Genomic DNA, 18,858 nt, shown 5'->3' on the forward strand with positions numbered 1-18,858 from the left:
ATGACTGGATTGTATCACTTAGTATGTCTGGAATTACGTTCTTCTACAAGGTCCATCCATCCATCCACCCTGATTATTCAGACCCAAGGGCAAATGCAAACTTCAACTATCCCAGTATGCTTTGAGCAAAAAGACAAGGTGCATCGGGCCAACATATTGTATACCGACAGGCATCTAAATGAACACAGGTGAACATTAGGTATGAACTCGACAAGATTTCAAACCATGAACCTTCTTGATGTGATAATCCTTTATTAACCATCGTAAAAATGGAAAAGGAATTCAAATATATCTTTGATGACTTCTCTAATGATAAAGGAAACCTATGTTCAGTCCCTCTGTCCAAATGTAAAACCCAGAGTAGGGCTGCTCGATTATGGCAAAAATCATATTCTCGATTATTTGGATCAATAATTGATATCACGATTATTAAAAACGATTATCCATTTACTTTGAAAACATCCATTTATTGAAAAACAAAATGTGAACTGTATGTTTTTAACAGTTGATTACCCTGAACTTTAAGTATAATTCAACTGAAAAACCAATTAAAAAATTTAAAAGAAAATGAATTACAAAATGTTTTATTAAAATAAATAATCGTTTTATTTCGATTATGTTGTTTTCATAATCGTTGCAAGCCAAGATCGTAATTGCGATTTAAAATAAGATTAATTGAGCAGCCGTAACCCAGAGCCTAAACCATAACAAGAAAAATACTATAGAACAACTTCGATTCATGTTTTTCAAATCTGCTTTGCTCTTTGAGGAATCACTGTACTGCCACCTTTGTCGACACTACTCGGACGCTTTAAGTGAGGCCAATCTCTAGGGAAGATTGAGGTTTTCTGCTGTGACCCAGCATCAAAAAGAATGATACTTTATTGATCCCTGTGGAGAAATTCTAATTTCTGTTGTCTCCTTAAAGATGGAGGCCAGAGGTCAGGCTTAGCCACTGGACAGCACTCAGGAGTTGCATGCGGTATATAGAGTCATGCTCAAGGACACATTTGCAAGAAGGTTTTTGTCAAATTGGAGTTTGAATTTTTTTTTTTTTGCTAAACTTTGTCTGGGCGAGTGAGGTAAATGACTTATTAAGCTGTGAACAGTTTAAAGGGAGGTCATGAAACATCAGCAAGTCCTTTTAAACTGGCTGTTGTGTCTATGTGCAGCTGCCTGCTGGGGCTTTTTAAGACTACTTTTCAAGATGGCATTCTAAAACATCCATTAAACCATTCGCTTTCTACCCTCGTATCCTTTTATCTGCACATTTTAGTGGACCATTTATTTGCAGAACCTTGTGGCATTTGAAGAGGGAACATTCGTATTTCAGTCTCTATATTTATTTTTGTCTTGTGAGGGAATGCCAAGTCATTGTACTTTGTGTGTGTGTGTGTGTGTGTGTGTGTGTGTGTGTGTGTGTGTGTGTGTGTGTGTGTGTGTGTGTGTGTGTGTGTGTGTGTGGTCTCAGAGCATTGTGTGGCAGTAAACGAAGCAACTCAATCCTTGTGGTTGACAGACAGCTGTTCTCAGAGTTACAGGATGGTCAGCTGGCTCAGGATTCTGACCACGGCTCTTGAACGGCTACTCACTGCTCTCTACGGACATTAATTGCCCTCTTTCCTGGCTTAGGTCTCCTTCTAAGTGCAATCCACCTATGGCAGCACTGACCCTGCTAACACGTGAGATCAGGACACGGCAGGGAGCACAGTCCGGTTTACATTTCCTGCTCCAGCTCAATGTTGAAAACTAAGACGATGGTCTTACCAGCTGGCGTACATCTTGTGTCCAGATCTTGGTTTCCTTTGATGTTGGAATTAGGACTACAGCTAAAGGTTCAGGTTCACTTCATCTTCGGTGATGCGTATTCTTTGACAGTTTTTGGTAATAGGGACTGAGTTTCTAAAATGAGACGAATGATTAGTTCATTTCACCTAGACACTGTTTAAAAAGTGGTTCAGGTGGATTAATGGACTATTATTCAGTAAAAAACTCAATACACAATTTAACATTCCAAAATTGTTACAACTTCAGGGTTTAATCAAGAAATAGTCCTCCCATCAATTACTTTAGAACATTTTCCGAAATTGTATTTATACAGTCAAGGGACAGAGTAGTAATTATGACGGGAGCAAAGGAGGAAGGAAGTTTTGTTAAAGAGCAAAATCGGCCTTTGGAGGAGGTTATTTAATAAGTCGGCAAAATGTTATACTTAAATATTAGAGTCTGCTCTTTGATCTATTTTCTAGCATGTATTTAAAATGTTTCCTTTAAAGCATGGCGTACAATCGTAAAACATAAATTTAACCATGTTGCCATGACAACAAACGTCCCCTAACACCAACAAACTTTTATTTGAACCCAAACCATGGTCTTTACTAAACAAAAACATTGGGTTTCCACATCATGAAACAGTGATTTGTATTTGTTTTACAAGGCTTGGATAAATGATGCTCTCCTGATACTGGAGAAATGGACTAACAACATATTTGTTTGTTTAATTTAGTCTTCAGAACACATTAAAATCTGTCGACAGAATCCATCCCTCTGAATGTGGGATGCATTTTAATATCTGGTGCTAAGCGGGTCATTCATTAACCTGACTGATTGCAACCAGTAAAGAGCTATTTCGTCACTGTGGCTCCATATTTTCATTATTCTTTTACTTCCAGCTCACAGCATTGTCTGACTGCAGTCTCACCAAAATAACTAGAATTATTTACTTTGAGGGGAAAAAAAAGGAATAGCACAGAATCTGTCTTGTTTGAGAGAATAACTTCAGCACATGCTGTCTGATTAGGCATATAAATAATTTATAGTCGTTTCATTTATGGGCTGCGTCTCAACAAGAGGGTATTGCTCGCCAATTAATATTCCCTCTCTGCCCTCTATCTGAGCTCGATGTGCAGCCAGCCGCCAGTGATGGGCAGAGAGAAAATAAAAAAGGAAGCAAAGGAAGCCAGTTCATTACTGAAAATGCAAATAAAAGGGTCGCAGTGTATAATGGCTTGTCACTGTCAGCTTTGATGTCAGAAAGCCCATCAGGTAAATCTGCTTGTGTACAGTTATGTTGCACAATATATATATATATATATATATGTTGATCCGCCGCGCTACAGACAAACAAACTATAGGCGGTAATGGTAATTATATGTTCAGAAAAGGCAGGATTATTGATATAGAACACAGGGGATTTGATGTACGCTAGCACATAAGGCCTTTGATGGAGCTGGAATCTAAAGTAGTCTATTTCTAGTTCTAGTTAACCAGCAATGTTCTGCTTTAGACATGATGCTCATTAAACAACTGAAACCTTTTATTCACAAGGAATGTTAACAAAAAAAGAACACTTTCTTTCTTGGCATCTTTACTCATCTGTAGGCAGCAGCATATCCCCATGGCCTAAGCATTTTGTGCTTTTGAAATTACACTTTTCTGCGTCTCTGACTATTGTTAACCTATTGAATGGTGATAATAAGGGCTCCCACGCAGATCTCCTGCGCCCTATCTTCCTTCACATCTGCCTCGGGCTGAGTATCTCTTGAACGTTGATCATTGCCAATACAATACCAGAGATGACAAAAAAAGTAATTTAAACGCCTTGAGGTCTGTACCAACCCGAACACACCTCAAGGCATATAAAGTTGTAAAGAAGACACATAGTTCATCTTTAAACTGAAATGTGCACCTATCCTGAGGCTTCATGACTCTCTCTATTATATATAGAGATGCAATGCAAAGTAAGACAAGAAATGGAATTCCTTTCTTTGAGGTTTTTTATAAATGTATAAAACTGATTTAAATATACCGTAGTTTAAATTTAGATTCAGATAAAGATGAAGTTAACACGCTTGTAAATCTGATCAAGCAATGCCAACTTCCCATATTTGACACTATTCAGACAATCCTTTTGATGATCGTATCTACCTAGCTTGACTTGTGTGTCTCTATGTCCTTTGGCTGCACCAACTCAAGGTAAGCTGCTGTTGGGAATCTGCCATGTTCAAAGGACAGCTCCAAGCTCATAATGACTGGTCATCGCAAGTTTCCCCACGCTTTCTCAGCATGACAGGGCCGCTGTGACTTGGCCAGTTCCCCATGACAGATGGCTGTCTTGGCCAGAGACTGACATCTGTATCATCCTTCAGCTCCATCAGCCTTTGCCGTGTAAAGGCTTTAAGAGCCAGCCACTGCTCCTCTGAATCCCTGCTCCCAGACCACAATTGGCTCCATATGCCAGCCACATGGAGAAGTGTCAATCTCCCAAGCTCTGCATGTTCTGGCCGGTTGCTTTCTCCTCTTTTCTGTCACTGTTTTCTATATTTTCCTTTAATTATTTGTCATTATTTACCTCTATTTTCCCATGCATTAGAATAATTACCTACATGAGTATAAAGGAAAAACGTTGGGGCTGATGACTAGAATAAACCGGGCAAAGCAGCAGCGCAGGGAGATTACATCCTGTAATCATTATTATATGAGTTGCTGGCTACACAATCAGACCTGGACAATAATGAGTTATTCCTTCCTGAATGTGTTCTTCTTCATTTAGAAGAACAGTTGAAAAGGAAGGAGTAGGGTCAGTGGGCAGCAGGGCCAAGACCATTAGTCCTCAGGCTAGGATTGCCGTCCTCTGGCTTCAGATGAGCCCTGAGGCGAGGAATATCTAAATGTCCAGCAGTGGACCGGTCCTGGGCGAAGCCCCGGGCTAAGGGCTGGCTCAGGGATCGCTGAAAACGCAGGTCATGGCAGCGTGGGATGGAGTGGGAAGAGGTTAATGTGGAGTGTTGAGTGGGTCATATTGACTGGAGACTCCAGTGTGGATAACTAAACAGCATCAGCTGGAGGTCCGGCCAGCAGTCTGAACAAAGTGAATATTCTGTACCTCCATGGCAGATGTCGAGATAACCCAAATGTTTTGACCCATGAGTATTTGAACATTCACGTTCAAATGTAGGCTGAATTCCACAGCTTTTAGCGTCATAGTTGAGACTAGATACTGGCCAATGTGTCACATTGTGAGTCAGAGTGTTGAGCCCACCTAGTGTGGGAACTATCTCATTCATACTTGCATAAACGCTGCGCAATGGTTTCATCATCCAATGAATCACAAATAGTGTTGTTATAAACAATAATTTTGACTTTATTCTGAAGAATATTCAGTGCTACTGAAAAGTGATAGCAGGAATCATTGATTAATGTTCGCAATGTTCCACTGCTGGCACTGAATGTCATAACAAGGGTCGATGATAGCCATATATCATCGATTTACCTTTACGATCTGCACGTACAAAGTGATGGCCAAGGAAAAGCTTGATTAAATGAGTGGAGAAACATAACAAATGCACATGCCTCCATACAGAAACAAAGGCTCTTTGGATGGTTTTAATGGGTCTGAAAATGATTTAAATCATACGCTGTGGCCTTCATAGTGACCACAAATCAACTGAACTCAGCCCTTTTTGGAAATGTTTTGAGTGTGGTGTGCTAGTTGCAAAACAAATAAATGCACATACAAGTCCATATTCCTAGAAAAGTACTTTGTTATTATTTGACATTCTACTTTTTATCCGGCATTCGTTGTGATGCATATCTTGGTTTTAGTCTGAAAGCTAAGTTACAGTGCTCTTCACCTCCATCATCAAAACAGTCCAGACTTGGAATATTACATTTATTTTTTCTTTCTTTACTGCCACTTTTATCCGACTTACAAATCCCCTTTACATTTTTGGCCATGCCTATGTGAGCAATATGGGGTTCAGCATTTAGCATAAGGAAACGTTGACATGTGTACTGCAAAGTCTAGGGGTTGAACCATTGACCCTCTGATTTGTGGAGCACCATTTCTCCCCTAAACAACAACCACCCTTTGAGAAGAAGCATTTCACTTTGACTGTGAGGCTTTCTACGAGCCTTGTACATCTCCTCTTACTATGACATATAATGCTTACCTTTCTCTTAATTTTCCCTCAGTCGATATTCTGCCTTGAGTTTAACATGTAATATTAGTTTACACATTATTGGACTTCCCAAATCAAATAGTTTTTCATCCGTTTGTTGACGTATTGATGCTCGGTTGTCAAGAAAAGAATAGCCAGATAAGCATCTTGGTTTGGTCCCTCATCATCATTTGTCCTTGTACCTCCCACTCGTACTTTCTTGAGACCCAGTTCAGCGGAGGTGAATGGCGTAAGCGGGGCACAGCTGCGAGAGGCCTCCGGTCTCGTCGTTGCTAGATGAGTGCTGCTCTGTCTGGGAATCTGTTGGATGGTTCAGTGAAGTCTGACTTATGATGATTTGAGTTAATACCGTAGCAAGACAATTGGCCCACCTGCTAGCATCCCAATGCTGTAGCCCACTGGGTGAGGAGTCTGGGCTTCCCTCCACCAGCACAGCTGCACGCCTCGATGCACATGAAGAATTCAACATGGTCTTCCGATGTCAGCTTTAATGTCCCTGAAAGTGGAATTAATGGCCTTGAATACACAGTTAGTATTAGATAAAGTCATAAGTCTCACTCGACATATGTTATACAATTGGCTGAAATGACGCTCGTTGTAGAATTGTTCTAGTAATTAATACACAAATATACAAATTAAACAACGAATTGTCCTGGAAATGAAGCACACACAAATTGTTGAGAGGGTCAGTAGACAGGCGTTAGTGCAAGCAATTACCAAATCAGTTTTACATTTTAACAGACTTCCCTTTTGTGCTACGCTTTTTGTTCATCATAATCATTAGAGCACTCATTTAAATGGACAGCAGGAAAGGATGATCTCTAAAGCCATTAGTGAAGGCTACAGCTTCGCTTTTGAAAGCTCCTGCTTTGAAAAATGGACAGAATCGCACTCTAATGGTGTGTTAGTGTATTCATCACAAGGGATTTTTCCCCATACTCTAATGTACAAAGCTGCTGTTGTCGGATTTAGTGATTGATCTTTACACACAGATATTTCCAAACAGATTATTTGATGAAATATTCAGCTGGAGCACTGGAGCTTATTTCCTGACGCAGGATAGTTCTGTCAGTGAGCTTGAAAAAAACTATTATACTTGAAGCCAGACAAGGGCCACAGCAGAAAGCCTGTAGTGTCACGGACACAGGTAGAATGACTAAGCAGTTTCCGAGGAAAGCCTTCCCCTGGTTGCTTTGTCACCTTTTCTCTCATTACCAAAGTTAAAATAAAATGATGTCAACGCACATTTTAGATTTAGTTATTTGCTCGCTTCCAGTTGGAGAAACCACTACATTTGTTGCTTTGCCAGGGGAAACGAATAATGATCCTTTATTGCCTGTACAATTTTTAAAAATCCTTTACAACTCTTTGAACATTAATATTACAGAGGTTTAGAGGATTGTTACTTACATTCAGAAACGCACACACAATCACATATCCTTCTCTTTCTGATGGAATACTGAGCCCACACTGCTAAAAAAGCTTTTAGCTTTTATTTATAAAACACTCCTTCACTGAATACCATTTATTATCGCACAGAGTGCAAACATATACGTGATCTGACACTGTGGCAGTGCAGCCGGAATGTAAATATATTTCAATCAGCAGAGAGTCACTTATAAGTAAACAGAAATGTATTGACATAAAAGGATGACCCCATCATGATATCATATATTTTAAGTGGGTGGGGAAGCTGTCAGTGGAATAGGACATCCCCCCCTCCTCCCCAGGGATGTGGATGTGATGAAAAGTGGACTTGTGACGAGCTCAACCTGGGCACTGGATATGATGACTTGGGGTCAAGGGGTCAAAGAGGATGCTACCATATCACTTAAAACAACAGCTCACGGCAGTTGAGAGGAGATGAGATTTAACGTTTAACAGCAGCAACGTGATTGGCTAATGGAGATCATGGAAAAAATCTATTTGGTTAATTAAAAGAGTGAACAGACTGCTGATTAGAAGCAGCAGAAGGAGAGAGAATTTAGAACGAGAGTCGTAAATATGACGCAGAAATATGGAAACATTCTCAGTCTTTCCTTGATGGCTGATGTGGTCCGTTTACAACATGTTTTTTTTGTCCATTCTGGAGGATACATTGTCATTCAGCAAAGGTAACTCATTCCTTTCTCTCTTGGATCAATCAGATTAATGTCAGCCACGCAGAAGACCGGGATGTGTGCATGGCTGCACATGCAAACACACACTCACACACACTCACATTGATTGAAGCATCATTGTCAATTAGTTATAGAACTGGACAAATATCTTACCCTCTCTTCATAAAGAATAGCGCACTCATGTCAAGTTTGGACTCCTGCCAGACCATTAAAGAAGAGAGCAGCTCCTTAATGGACATTTCAAAGCCTTCAGAGAGAGATGTTAACCCTGTGCACTACTTGTGGCATTAAAAATGGATCAAAGCAGCTGAGCCTTGATGTCTGTGGAAGATATTATTTGGATCGCAGAGCACACGACTGCCTCCCTAGCTCCCTCTGCTGGGAGAAAACAGTCATTCATGTTGTAGTGTTATGTACTTCTGTAATTGTTTTAACCCCTTGCTGCACCCAAACTTCCCACTTGTCGGAACAATCATTGAAATGAAAGACAGAGTTAAAGGATAACAGTGAAAAGGGAGACAAAAGAAAGGCAGCAAATGAGACACCAGTTGCTTCCTTTTTTTCTTTTCAGTCAGCCCATCAATCAGGTTTTGTTATGCAACTTGAGAGAGGATGTGGACTGTCTGGGGTAACGTAAGGAAGGGGGGAGGCACCCCTGTTGCTGATGGTCAGGGGGAACGAACTCTTGACCCTCAGCAGGCAGTCTTAAAATCTGGCTCCCCTCGTATTAGAGCCTCCCCTTAGGCCTGTGTGAATGAAGACCCCGTCTAAAGACATAAATGACTTAAGGGTGAAACAAAATCACCAACCTGTATGTGTGTGTATGTGTGCGTGAAAGAGTGTTTCCAAGTTGTGTGAGCTTGTAGGCTCAACACAAATGGAGACAACAAGACAGATGGAGCCATTTTACTGTGTTTATGCGCTTCTATTAGACAGAAAAAGCCAATTTTGTGTGCATTCATGCAATTCCTCCGTGGACTCAGTCATTGTGTGTGTGTGTGTGTGTGTGTGTGTGTGTGTGTGTGTGTGTGTGTGTGTGTGTGTGTGTGTGTGCACACCCTTGTGTAAAGCTTAAGAGTGTTGGGGGTGGGTGGGTGCAGCCGAGATGGAGATGGAGACGCAGATAGAAAGAGTGAAAAAAACCCATAAATAATTGATGATGGATTCCGCCTTGCATCTGGCGCCTGCTGCTGTTAAATGTGTTCAAAGTAGATATTGATGCAGGGTCTTGCTAAAGCAGTGTAACCACCCTTCTTTTCTGACCTCATTACCACATTAGTAAAGCAACAATGCACTGCCTTTTAAGGGGGAAAATATTACATGTGATATAATGGATGCAAATGTCCGCGCCTTAGATCATGTGCCAGATCTGCTGAATATTTATGTTGCTGCCATATAGGAGGGGGGGAGGAAACCTACTTGTCATGGAAGTGAGTTGAAAAATAAAAGGTCCATATGGGATTGCCAATTAATTATTTGCACGCTTGTTAAGTTGGAAGGCTTTCCCAGGCTTATTTCTGCACTGGTGGCATTTATTGGTCAAACAAAAGTAGGTTAGGCTGTTTGCGGAGACTCAATAAGTGATTGACTTTAATGTATTTAAGTTCTGCTCGCTCCCTCCCTCCGCACGCCTATTCTCTCTATGTTTGCCTCATTAAAAGCTTTGTAGAAATTCTGCAGGTCTTGTGGAAGAGACTTTCTTTTGATTTTAAACAAATGGAGGAGTTGGTTGACATCTCCCAAGACCGTAGCCCTCTTTTGTTTTGCTGTAGCACTGTTGCTGCCCTAAACCCCCCCCCCACACTCTGACAGGACTCCAGCACTATTCCCCAAAGCCTTTATTCTGGCTTGTATTTTTCACAAAACTCCAACCCCTCCTCCCCTCTGCCTTTGTTAAAGACGGCCCCTCAACCACTCCCCCCATCGTTCTCTCTCTCTCCGGCACTGTCTCACTCGCTCTCATTATGCGCTCATCCGTTCCGCTGGCTGAGGGCTGAGAGAGGAGTGCTCAGAAGGAGAGTGTTAGGGAAACCAGCAACACGCCGCTTCTGTTTTCTCCAATAGAGAGGAAAAAATAAAGAAAAGGTGGACCAAAGTGGCAGGAGCTGCTTTCTCTCCTCACTCCCAGTTTGCCTCACCCCCCTCTCTCTCTCCCTCTCTCTCTCTCTCTCTCTCTCTCTCTCTCTGTATTGCTGAGTCTGTCTGCTGACTTCACTCATTGACTCACTCCGCTCTGCTTCAGCTGGCTGACTGAGTGCGCTGACACTGGGACCACTACCTGCTGCCTGGGGATTAAGCGCGCTATGAATACCCGGAGCCTAATTTGTTGTTTTGGCTGCCAGTGAATGTTGGATACCCACAGAGGAGAAGCAGGGTGCATAAATCCTTGCGGCCAGGACACTGGGAGCGCCTCTGGACTAAGACAACACAGTGAAAAAAGGGGACTTGAGGAAGCATATCAAACACAGGAGACGAACCAGAGCATGAAAGAAAAGACTGGACAAGTTATTTCCTGAAAGGAATAGAAGACGCTAAATCAAGCAGAGTCTTATGAGGATAAGGGCGCAATGAGACCCTTTTCCTCTCATTATCTGGTTGGGATTCTCTGTCAGGGTGCTGACACGAGGGAAGAAAGCCCAACAAATCTCCGCCTCAAGCTTCTTGAGTGATTTCTGATCACACACAGGGTTTATTCTCCTTTTCTCTCCATGAGTTCATTCATTTAGAGCGTCCCTGTGTTTTGCTGCTCATCCGTATCTGCTCGGGGGAGAAGACGGCTCGGGCATTGACAGGGAATTACCATTATTCTCTTCTCCAACTTTTCCCCCCTGTTTGCCACTTCTTCTGACCTGCTTTCAGCCCCTGTACACCAGCGGGGTGGGGGGCAGCTGCTTAGCCACTACATGAGACTCTCCGGGAATAAAGGTTATTGAACCAAGGAGTGGCAGGGGCACGCAGGAGAGAAAGGCAGGACAAACAAACCATCTTTGTGGACCCCAGGAGCATATGGTTTAGCGAGCGGTAGCCAGCTGCTTTCCAGCCGTCCTGCTGATCACGCCACAGCAGATACAAGTTGCTCCAGTGGCAGTGTCAGGTTTGGACGGATCTTACGTGCCGCGGCCGTACATGTCTTCCCTGTGACAGGCAGACCAGACCATAAACCAAAGAAGTCTGTCCAGTGGATACAAAGAAGCGGTTGTGTTGGAGCTGGACAAATCCTTGCCCCTATCTGCAACAGCCACAGGAAGGCCAAAACAGATATTCGGCTGTCACCTTTAAGGGAAATACTTGTGACACGCGTTGTTGGAGAGCACCAGACCTTGTCTTGGTGTGTAAAGGCTTTTGACAAGGAGAGGAGGGGGTGTGCAACCCCAGAGCCCTTTCACGTCCATCTAATTACCAGCCAGGGTCACTCGAAGGGAAGGGGAGGATTCCATTTGTGGATTTACTATCGGCTCGCTTGGAAGTTTTCCGTGTGGATATTTGACAATTCAGAACACCCACATCCTTAACGCTCCAATTTCTGGAATAGTTGCATCTCACTGATACACGCCAAAAGCCCACTGACGCACATTTACAAACACATTATCACCACCCACTTAAATCCACATACATGTTTGTACTGAAAGTATAAACCACTTTACAGCTCAGACACATAGTCACAGATTTAAAGCCTATTAGTTGTTTTTTTTCACTCGCGGATACCACCAGAATGGAGGTCGGGTGGACAGGTGGGGGGCTGTAGGAGTCCAACATCTGTGTCCCTCTGTCTGTCCGCTTTACCCAAATGGATGTTATTATCTCTAAAAATGTGTTACTTGGAAACCGCTGAAAGCTTTTTGCTACGATTCTCTGACAGAAACGGTCACCGGGTCCTCGCCACGGTGCACAGCTGGAACCACAGCTGAAACACCCACCATTACTCGTCTTTTTTTGCCTTTTATCTTATCTTCATCTTCATCATCTGCCCTCACCCCACCGCCATCATTTTTTCCAACGGATCTTTGGGCGCCCCTCGTCGCCCTCCTCGGCCCGTCCTCTCCTCCACCCTGGAGGGCAGGGGGTCAATGGAGTGGAGCATGAGTGGGTGCCACTATCCTTCGCCGCCGCCACAGGAGCAGGAGCGCAGGTACCAACACAAAGTATCCCTGGTGGTGCGCTACTTCATGATCCCATGCAACATCTGTCTGATCCTGCTGGCCACTTCCACACTGGGCTTCGCGGTGCTCCTGTTCCTCAACAACTGTACGTTGGTTCAACAGAAACACACTTACTTTCACTACACTCTGGGTCAATCCTTGGCAATATAGTGCTTAACATAAACCCCTAAGTACTGGTGCTGCTTTTTTAGACAGAATTGATCTGGAAGTATAATGTGTTCCATACTGTTTTTGCTTCATACTACTTACCAAAGAGCTCACTTGACCCCTCACATGACAGTTTTAGCTGCACTTACATTATTGGCATTAGTAAAGTCACAAACCCCTTTCCACGATTGTGTCTGCAGGCATGCAAAATGTCTTCTTTTTATCATCTCGAAAGATTTGACATTTACTTTGAAGTGTGGGTTGAAGTATTGAATGGCGACTAAATGCCTTTGGAGGATAAAAACCTATCTGTTGGCCTTGCTTTACTGTATATGGACAGCAAAGTGGCTCATAAAGAGCAAACTTGGGGGCTTAAGTAGTGGTTCAAAATGGATGGTGACCATCACAGTTGTTTCTTGGGTCAAAGAGTTTTCTGACGAGAGGGGTAATTGCTTTAGTTTACTTCTGTTAATCCAAATGCTTGCTTTCATTTGCACTGGTAATACTCTTCTATTTATTTCAAATGGAGCCCTACCAAAGACAGGTTCACGCCTTTAGATGCTGATTGTTTGCCTTCACAACATGACTTAAATCATTTACCGAAGTATATGACACTTCTATTATCCACCAACAGCACACCTGCAGCTGTTTCCCTCTAGCATTTGCCTGCTTATTTTAACACTTTTTCATTTTACAAGTCTATTCCTGAGTTCCTTGCCAGTTGTGGCTGTGTTAAAGGTGAACATCCTCTTTCCAAAGTGGGCTATTATTTATGCAAGACTAGTGCCACATAATCACTTGCACAGGATAATAAGGGAGTCAAATGGTAAAATAGGCACTGTCATTCCAAAGCCGCACAATTGGGGCAGCACTTTCAGTGGGGAGGCTCATTAATACTCTTTGTCCGAGGTTTCTGTTCAATGTCAACACATTCTGTTAATCTGTTATCTGGCTGTTGTCTTTTTAGCTACTGTTTGTACAAGGCAAAGTCCTCAAAACCTGGAGGATGCCACTGTATTGATCTACCATCGTTTGGTGGATTTCTGTCTTTCAATCATCATTGTCATCCACTCCTTCTCCTCGTAATGTGTGGACCAGGAGTGAGGAGAGGAGAATGAATCATTTGTAACCTTGCCGTATTGTCAATTTCAGCGAGACAGATTCTATTAGATTTAATAAGAATCCAGTTAAAGGAGGGCCAATCTTAACCTCTCAGATAACTGAGTGAAAAATAAACGTGCACTAGAGAAACTGATGAAGTGAAAGGGGCTCTATTATGCTGCCAAGAAACCTCTCCATGTTGCAACACAGACAGCTGGATAGGGTGGTGATAGTGCTCGTAGTGGTGACGTGTGTGTGTGTGTGTGTGTGTGTGTGTGTGTGTGTGTGTGTGTGTGTGTGTGTGTGTGTGTGTGTGTGTGTGTGTGTGGAGGGGTGTTAGAGGCAACCCCAGATTCGCTCTTTCCATTGTCACCATATGGGGTGAATCATGTCCACACACAGTAACCCCCCTCTCACCAATACACTCCCGCCTGCCAACAGAGCCCACACACAGATGTACACCCTGTTTATCATTCTGTATGATTTCCCATCAACCACACCAATGGGGAAGATGACACACATTCACTGATACATACACGCACATGGCTGAATGTCACAGTCAGACACCTATTGATTTGCTGAAGATATAAGGTGAATGATGGCCATGTTCTGACATTCACACAGGCACGGGAACTCACACAGGCTTTGCAAGGTGCAAAGGGAGATGGGAAAGGCTGATATGTTTATGGAAAGACCTTATCTTGTCCTTTCATTATGGAAATGTGACGAAATCGTTTAGCATCGCCCGGCACTCTGTACGCCGACTTCTCTGTCAGCCTATTTCTGATTCCCCTTGAGCGACAATACCTCTGTGTGTGTTAGCTCGCATGTGTTTAAGAATGCTTACGAATGCGAGACAGCGAGCGCAGCCTTGTGTATATGTGTTTCTGTGTGTGCTCCTTTACACTCAGTCTCAGCAGAACTTCTTGATTTCCCTCATGCCAATTTCTGTTTCTCTCGTTTTATATGTTTTCATGAAATCCCCCCCAGATGGAAATCAGTTACCGTCATGACTGACTGGGAAACAGCTTCAGCCGACACTTCATTATTCACCTCTAGCACCAGCCTCGCCTCTCCGCACCCCTCGCCTCATTTTTTCTCTCTCGCACACACTTCCTCTCCCTTTCTCCCCCCGAAGCCCCGGCTGTTGACAAGCAATTTTAAGTGAGCCTAAATTTAAAACTCAGCTGTGTCTTGGGACGCCGATGGGTATCGCAGACGTCCTGAGAAAGGCTTCGTCGCAGTGGTTGATGGAGCCCCGGAAAAATGTGTTAGCGGGGTAATTGATGTGATGTGTTTTATCTTCCTCATTATCCCTCACAGTGAAGAGACATTGGAGGGATGGCTTGGAGGCTACACACAAGTGTGTGTGTGTGTGTGTGTGTGTGTGTGCGTGTGCGTGCGTGCGTGCACGCGCATTCAGTGCTTTCTTCTCTGACAACCTTTTGGTGTTCTTCTTAGTGAGTCAGACAGACGAGTTGTCTGCGAGAGTGGGGATGGAGGTTTGGTTGTTCTTGGTGCTCCAGTGCCCTGATGGCTGTTTTAATGCCATTATAATGTAAGAGTCTTCTTTCTTTGGTAATTACTTTGTATACTTTAAAGTGCCATATAATATATATTTAATGTTATCTGTTGGTATTGTTACTCCAATTAATCTGGATCGATGTATCATTCCAATGATCAGTGATCCTACATTGTTCATACAATGTGAACATCTAGCATTGTTAGTAGCAAAGCTTAACAGGGATCGGGAGCAAACATCTAATCGCTTTCCGAAAAAAACATCTTATCTTGTATTATGATAAAAACTTTAAATTTGCATCACTACTATCTGTTTTCACTTTGCATATTTGCTAATCTAAACAAAAAGCAGATGGGATTAGTTGTTTAATCAATTGGCCAATTAACACAAAAGTGAATGTACCACAACTACTTATTAAAAGTTGTTTTTCTGGTTCCAGCTTTTTAAATTAAAGGATTTTCTTCAAGTTAAATGAAAAATGTTTTTCAATATAGGCAATTTGAAGACATCCCGTGGGCTCTCGGAAATTGCTTTTTCACAAATTTCGGCGAATTGAAGCCTAAACAAAAAATGGTAATGTTACAAAATAATTTGGGGAAAAATACAAGATGGATTGACAATGAATGAATAATTGAAAATAAATTAAAGTTGCAGCTCTAACAATATCCTCTATTTCCATCACAAACAAAACATTAAAAACAAACTAAAAGTCTTTAATGCACCTTCTCATATTCCAGCGTTTTGGGGCCAAACTGCAAAGAACTCAGGTTTCATGGGATCTCTCCCCTGAGTGTTACTAGATACTCAGTCATCTGACACTACAGGTCTTGTTTTATGGTTCCCACCGGCCGACAAGCCTTATGTCATCGTCTGCTGGGTGTTGACCAGGAGAGACGCATGATGTGATTTGATATATTAAGGGGGGGAGAAAGCCTGATTTATTCTGCATATGCTTGCTACAGGGACTAGAGTATATTCTCACTGATGTCCTCACTGCTTTGGAATTTCCAATCTTATCTTCCACTTTTCAACCCAAAACAAAGACACAACCTTGTCCCTGTGTTTCCAATTCTCATGTGATCTTAGAATATCAAAACTCATGCTGTGTGGTTTGGGTGACGAGACCAAACAATAATGAAAAAAGAATGATAATGCTAGCTCTGAAATGTACTCCCGTCGATTAGCTCTGCTGGGTTCCTGCTTGTCCCAGTCCCTGCATTACAATGTGTTGGATAGAAAAGGCCAAATCTAGCCTATTTTTTGGTGCAACTCAATTACTTGCCCTGCCCCCCTGGGAAGTCTGCGAATTCCCCCCAAACTAAAAACACATTTCTCTCTTTTTATCTCTTTCAGACAAACCTCCTCACTTCACACCAGCCCAGCCTCCTGATGGTAAGTCCTCTGTGGTTTATCTTTGCTTGCCTCCATTGACCGCTTGTGTTTTGCGGTTGTACCTGTGTATAATGAACTCAGACTGGCCGATCCCTGCCTTTGAAGTGGGCCGCCGTCTGTGCCCCGTGTCAGATTTTGCCACTGTGCTTTTTTGTTTCCACACAGTTGGTATGGCGGGCACGTGGCCAGGTCTGCTCAGGGCTTTGATGTGAGAAGGATCTTTTGATGACTTGATTTCGAATTGAAAAATATTGGAGAAAACCGTACTCTTACAGCTGCAGTCTTTTATACATGCACACAATATTTTTGATATTTTTCAGTCCGGTTTTAAAGCGCTTCACAGTACTGTGAAATTAAATATAAAGGAGAGCAAAACAGAGGTCATTGTGTTTGGGCCATATGGTGATGTCCCTTCCTACCTGGGTTCCCCGCAACCGTATGCAAAACCCATGGTCACAAATCTTGGCGTCAAAATCGACAGTGCTTTAAAATTAGATAAACAGATAAACTCTGTGGTTGAGTCCAGTTTTTATCACTTGAGGCTCCTGTCCAAAATCAAACCGGTTTTTATCCTTTTTAGACTTTGAGAGTGTAATTCATGCCTTTGTTTCTACTCGTCTAGATTACTGTAATGCACTTTATGCCGGCCTAAACCAGACCACGCTGGCACGCCTGCCTTTTAAGATTATATTGTTTGTTTTTAAATCGCTTAATGGGCTGGCCCCTCAGTACATCTCCGACCTCCTACAGGTGTACACCCCCTCAAGGGCTTTGAGGTCGGCTGATCAGCTGCGGCTGGTAGTCCCAAAAACAAGGAAAAAGACCAGGGGAGACCGAGCCTTCTCAGCGGTAGCCCCCTTATCTTGAACAACCTGCCCCCCCATGTCAAATTGTCGGCCACTCTTGAAGCTTTTAAGCCCCGCCTAATGACCCACCTCTTTTCCCTCGCTTACGAGTCAGTCTGAGTTATGTTTTATCGATTTGTATGCTTTTATTGTCTGTCCATAGCCTTTATGTGCCTTGTATTTATTCTTATGTGTGCCTTTTATCATGTGTGCCTTTTATCTATTCGTGTAATATTATATTTTATTATAATGTTCATTGTGAAGCACTTTGGCAAACCCTCTGTTTAAAATGTGGATTGGATTGATTTGATCTGCTCTGCACGGCTAGTTGGGCTGATGTTCAATACATGTTACCACAGCAGCATTCACATCTGTCTGATAGGGTCTAATGCGATAAACCCACCCATCCCCCCTTTCCTGGGTATTCCTCATCACCTGAGGCTCCTCTGGGTTTGTAGGCCCAGAGCAGCAAAATCACCTCACCTTGTTAGCCACATGTTCTCATCCTGTCACACACATATCAATCTTTGCAATGGCTGCTTCGCTGTTTTTAGTAGTTTTCTGGCTCGGCTTTTAATTATAAAAAGGAACACTTTATTTCCAAAACAGTGGATCTCTGCAAGCTTTAATTGGAGGAAAACAGCTGTTTTTCAAGCTGCTATCATGAATATTTATCAGAGGCAGCGCAGTGTGACAGTGTTTGATAGACTTTGGTGCCGTATTTTTCTTTTTACTGCACTGACAGACAGCCAGGAATGGACTCCTACTAGTTCTGACGGTGTTGTATCATCCTGCTTGTGTGCATGGTACAAAGCCAGAGGTTTGGACGGAGAAAACAGGCGGAAAAATGTTTCTAATGATCCCAGCTGGCCAGCTGATGTCAGGGACAAAAGTCCACAGTAGGGGCTTTCTCAATCTGTCCCAGTAATTGCTCAATCACTCTCCACATAGGCCAGCCTGTTTGGAAAAGCGGTTTGCGACAAGATGGCATTTAATTTTTTTTATCAAATTAGAGGTGGTTTACGATGAATGTGATTGTCTGGCATAGTCTGAAAAATACAGCAGGTTATTCACTGTTCGATGTGAAATGACTGAGGCGTTTGGGTTCAACAAATAATTGTGCATTCATTTGAGCATTTGTCAACTTGGCCTCACCTCAACACCTGAGGAGTGTGAGAGATGCCTATTCGTTCTCCTTTACACCGTTAACAGTAGCTATTTGTTTTTGTTTTAATGGCAGATGAAATCGACTTGACAAACGATTATACCTCAGATAGAGGTCTCTATTTGCCTGTTTTTGAAGCAAATATTGCCATACAATCTGCTTTCCACTGGGAACATTAGAAACAGTGTGTGCAGACTGTGAAGCAGCCCATTCTGTCTTCCATTGAATTTCTCCTACAAAGGAAACAACGCCCTGCTTATCGATTGAGCCACTCATTTCCCATGTATTAAACTTTTTGCTGTCTGAGGGGCACAGTTTGTTTCCACACTAGTCAACCATTTAAAAGCTGCTGCTAGCCCTTAATTACAATTCCAATAGTTCTGTAGGCTTTACATCAGCAGCCTTTGCTGCTTTAATATGCCAAGGAAAACAAAAGGCAAAGTCTC

General features: G+C 42.6%; 1 protein-coding gene across 1 annotated transcript in view; it reads left to right on the forward strand.

The window, feature by feature from the left end:
• LOC104946713 (agrin-like) overlaps positions 1-17,269 on the forward strand; it is a 109,992-nt gene extending 92,723 nt beyond the window's left edge. The window contains exons 3-4 of the mRNA XM_010772587.1: positions 16,364-16,402; positions 17,025-17,269. Coding sequence (XP_010770889.1) covers positions 16,364-16,402; positions 17,025-17,269 — 284 coding nt within the window. The remainder of the gene's footprint in view (positions 1-16,363; positions 16,403-17,024) is intronic.
• Positions 17,270-18,858: the final 1,589 nt, after the last annotated feature.

Source organism: Notothenia coriiceps, unplaced genomic scaffold (assembly GCF_000735185.1).
Source record: "Notothenia coriiceps isolate Sejong01 unplaced genomic scaffold, NC01 NC01_scaffold00011436, whole genome shotgun sequence".
In the NCBI taxonomy this organism is placed as follows: domain Eukaryota; kingdom Metazoa; phylum Chordata; class Actinopteri; order Perciformes; family Nototheniidae; genus Notothenia; species Notothenia coriiceps.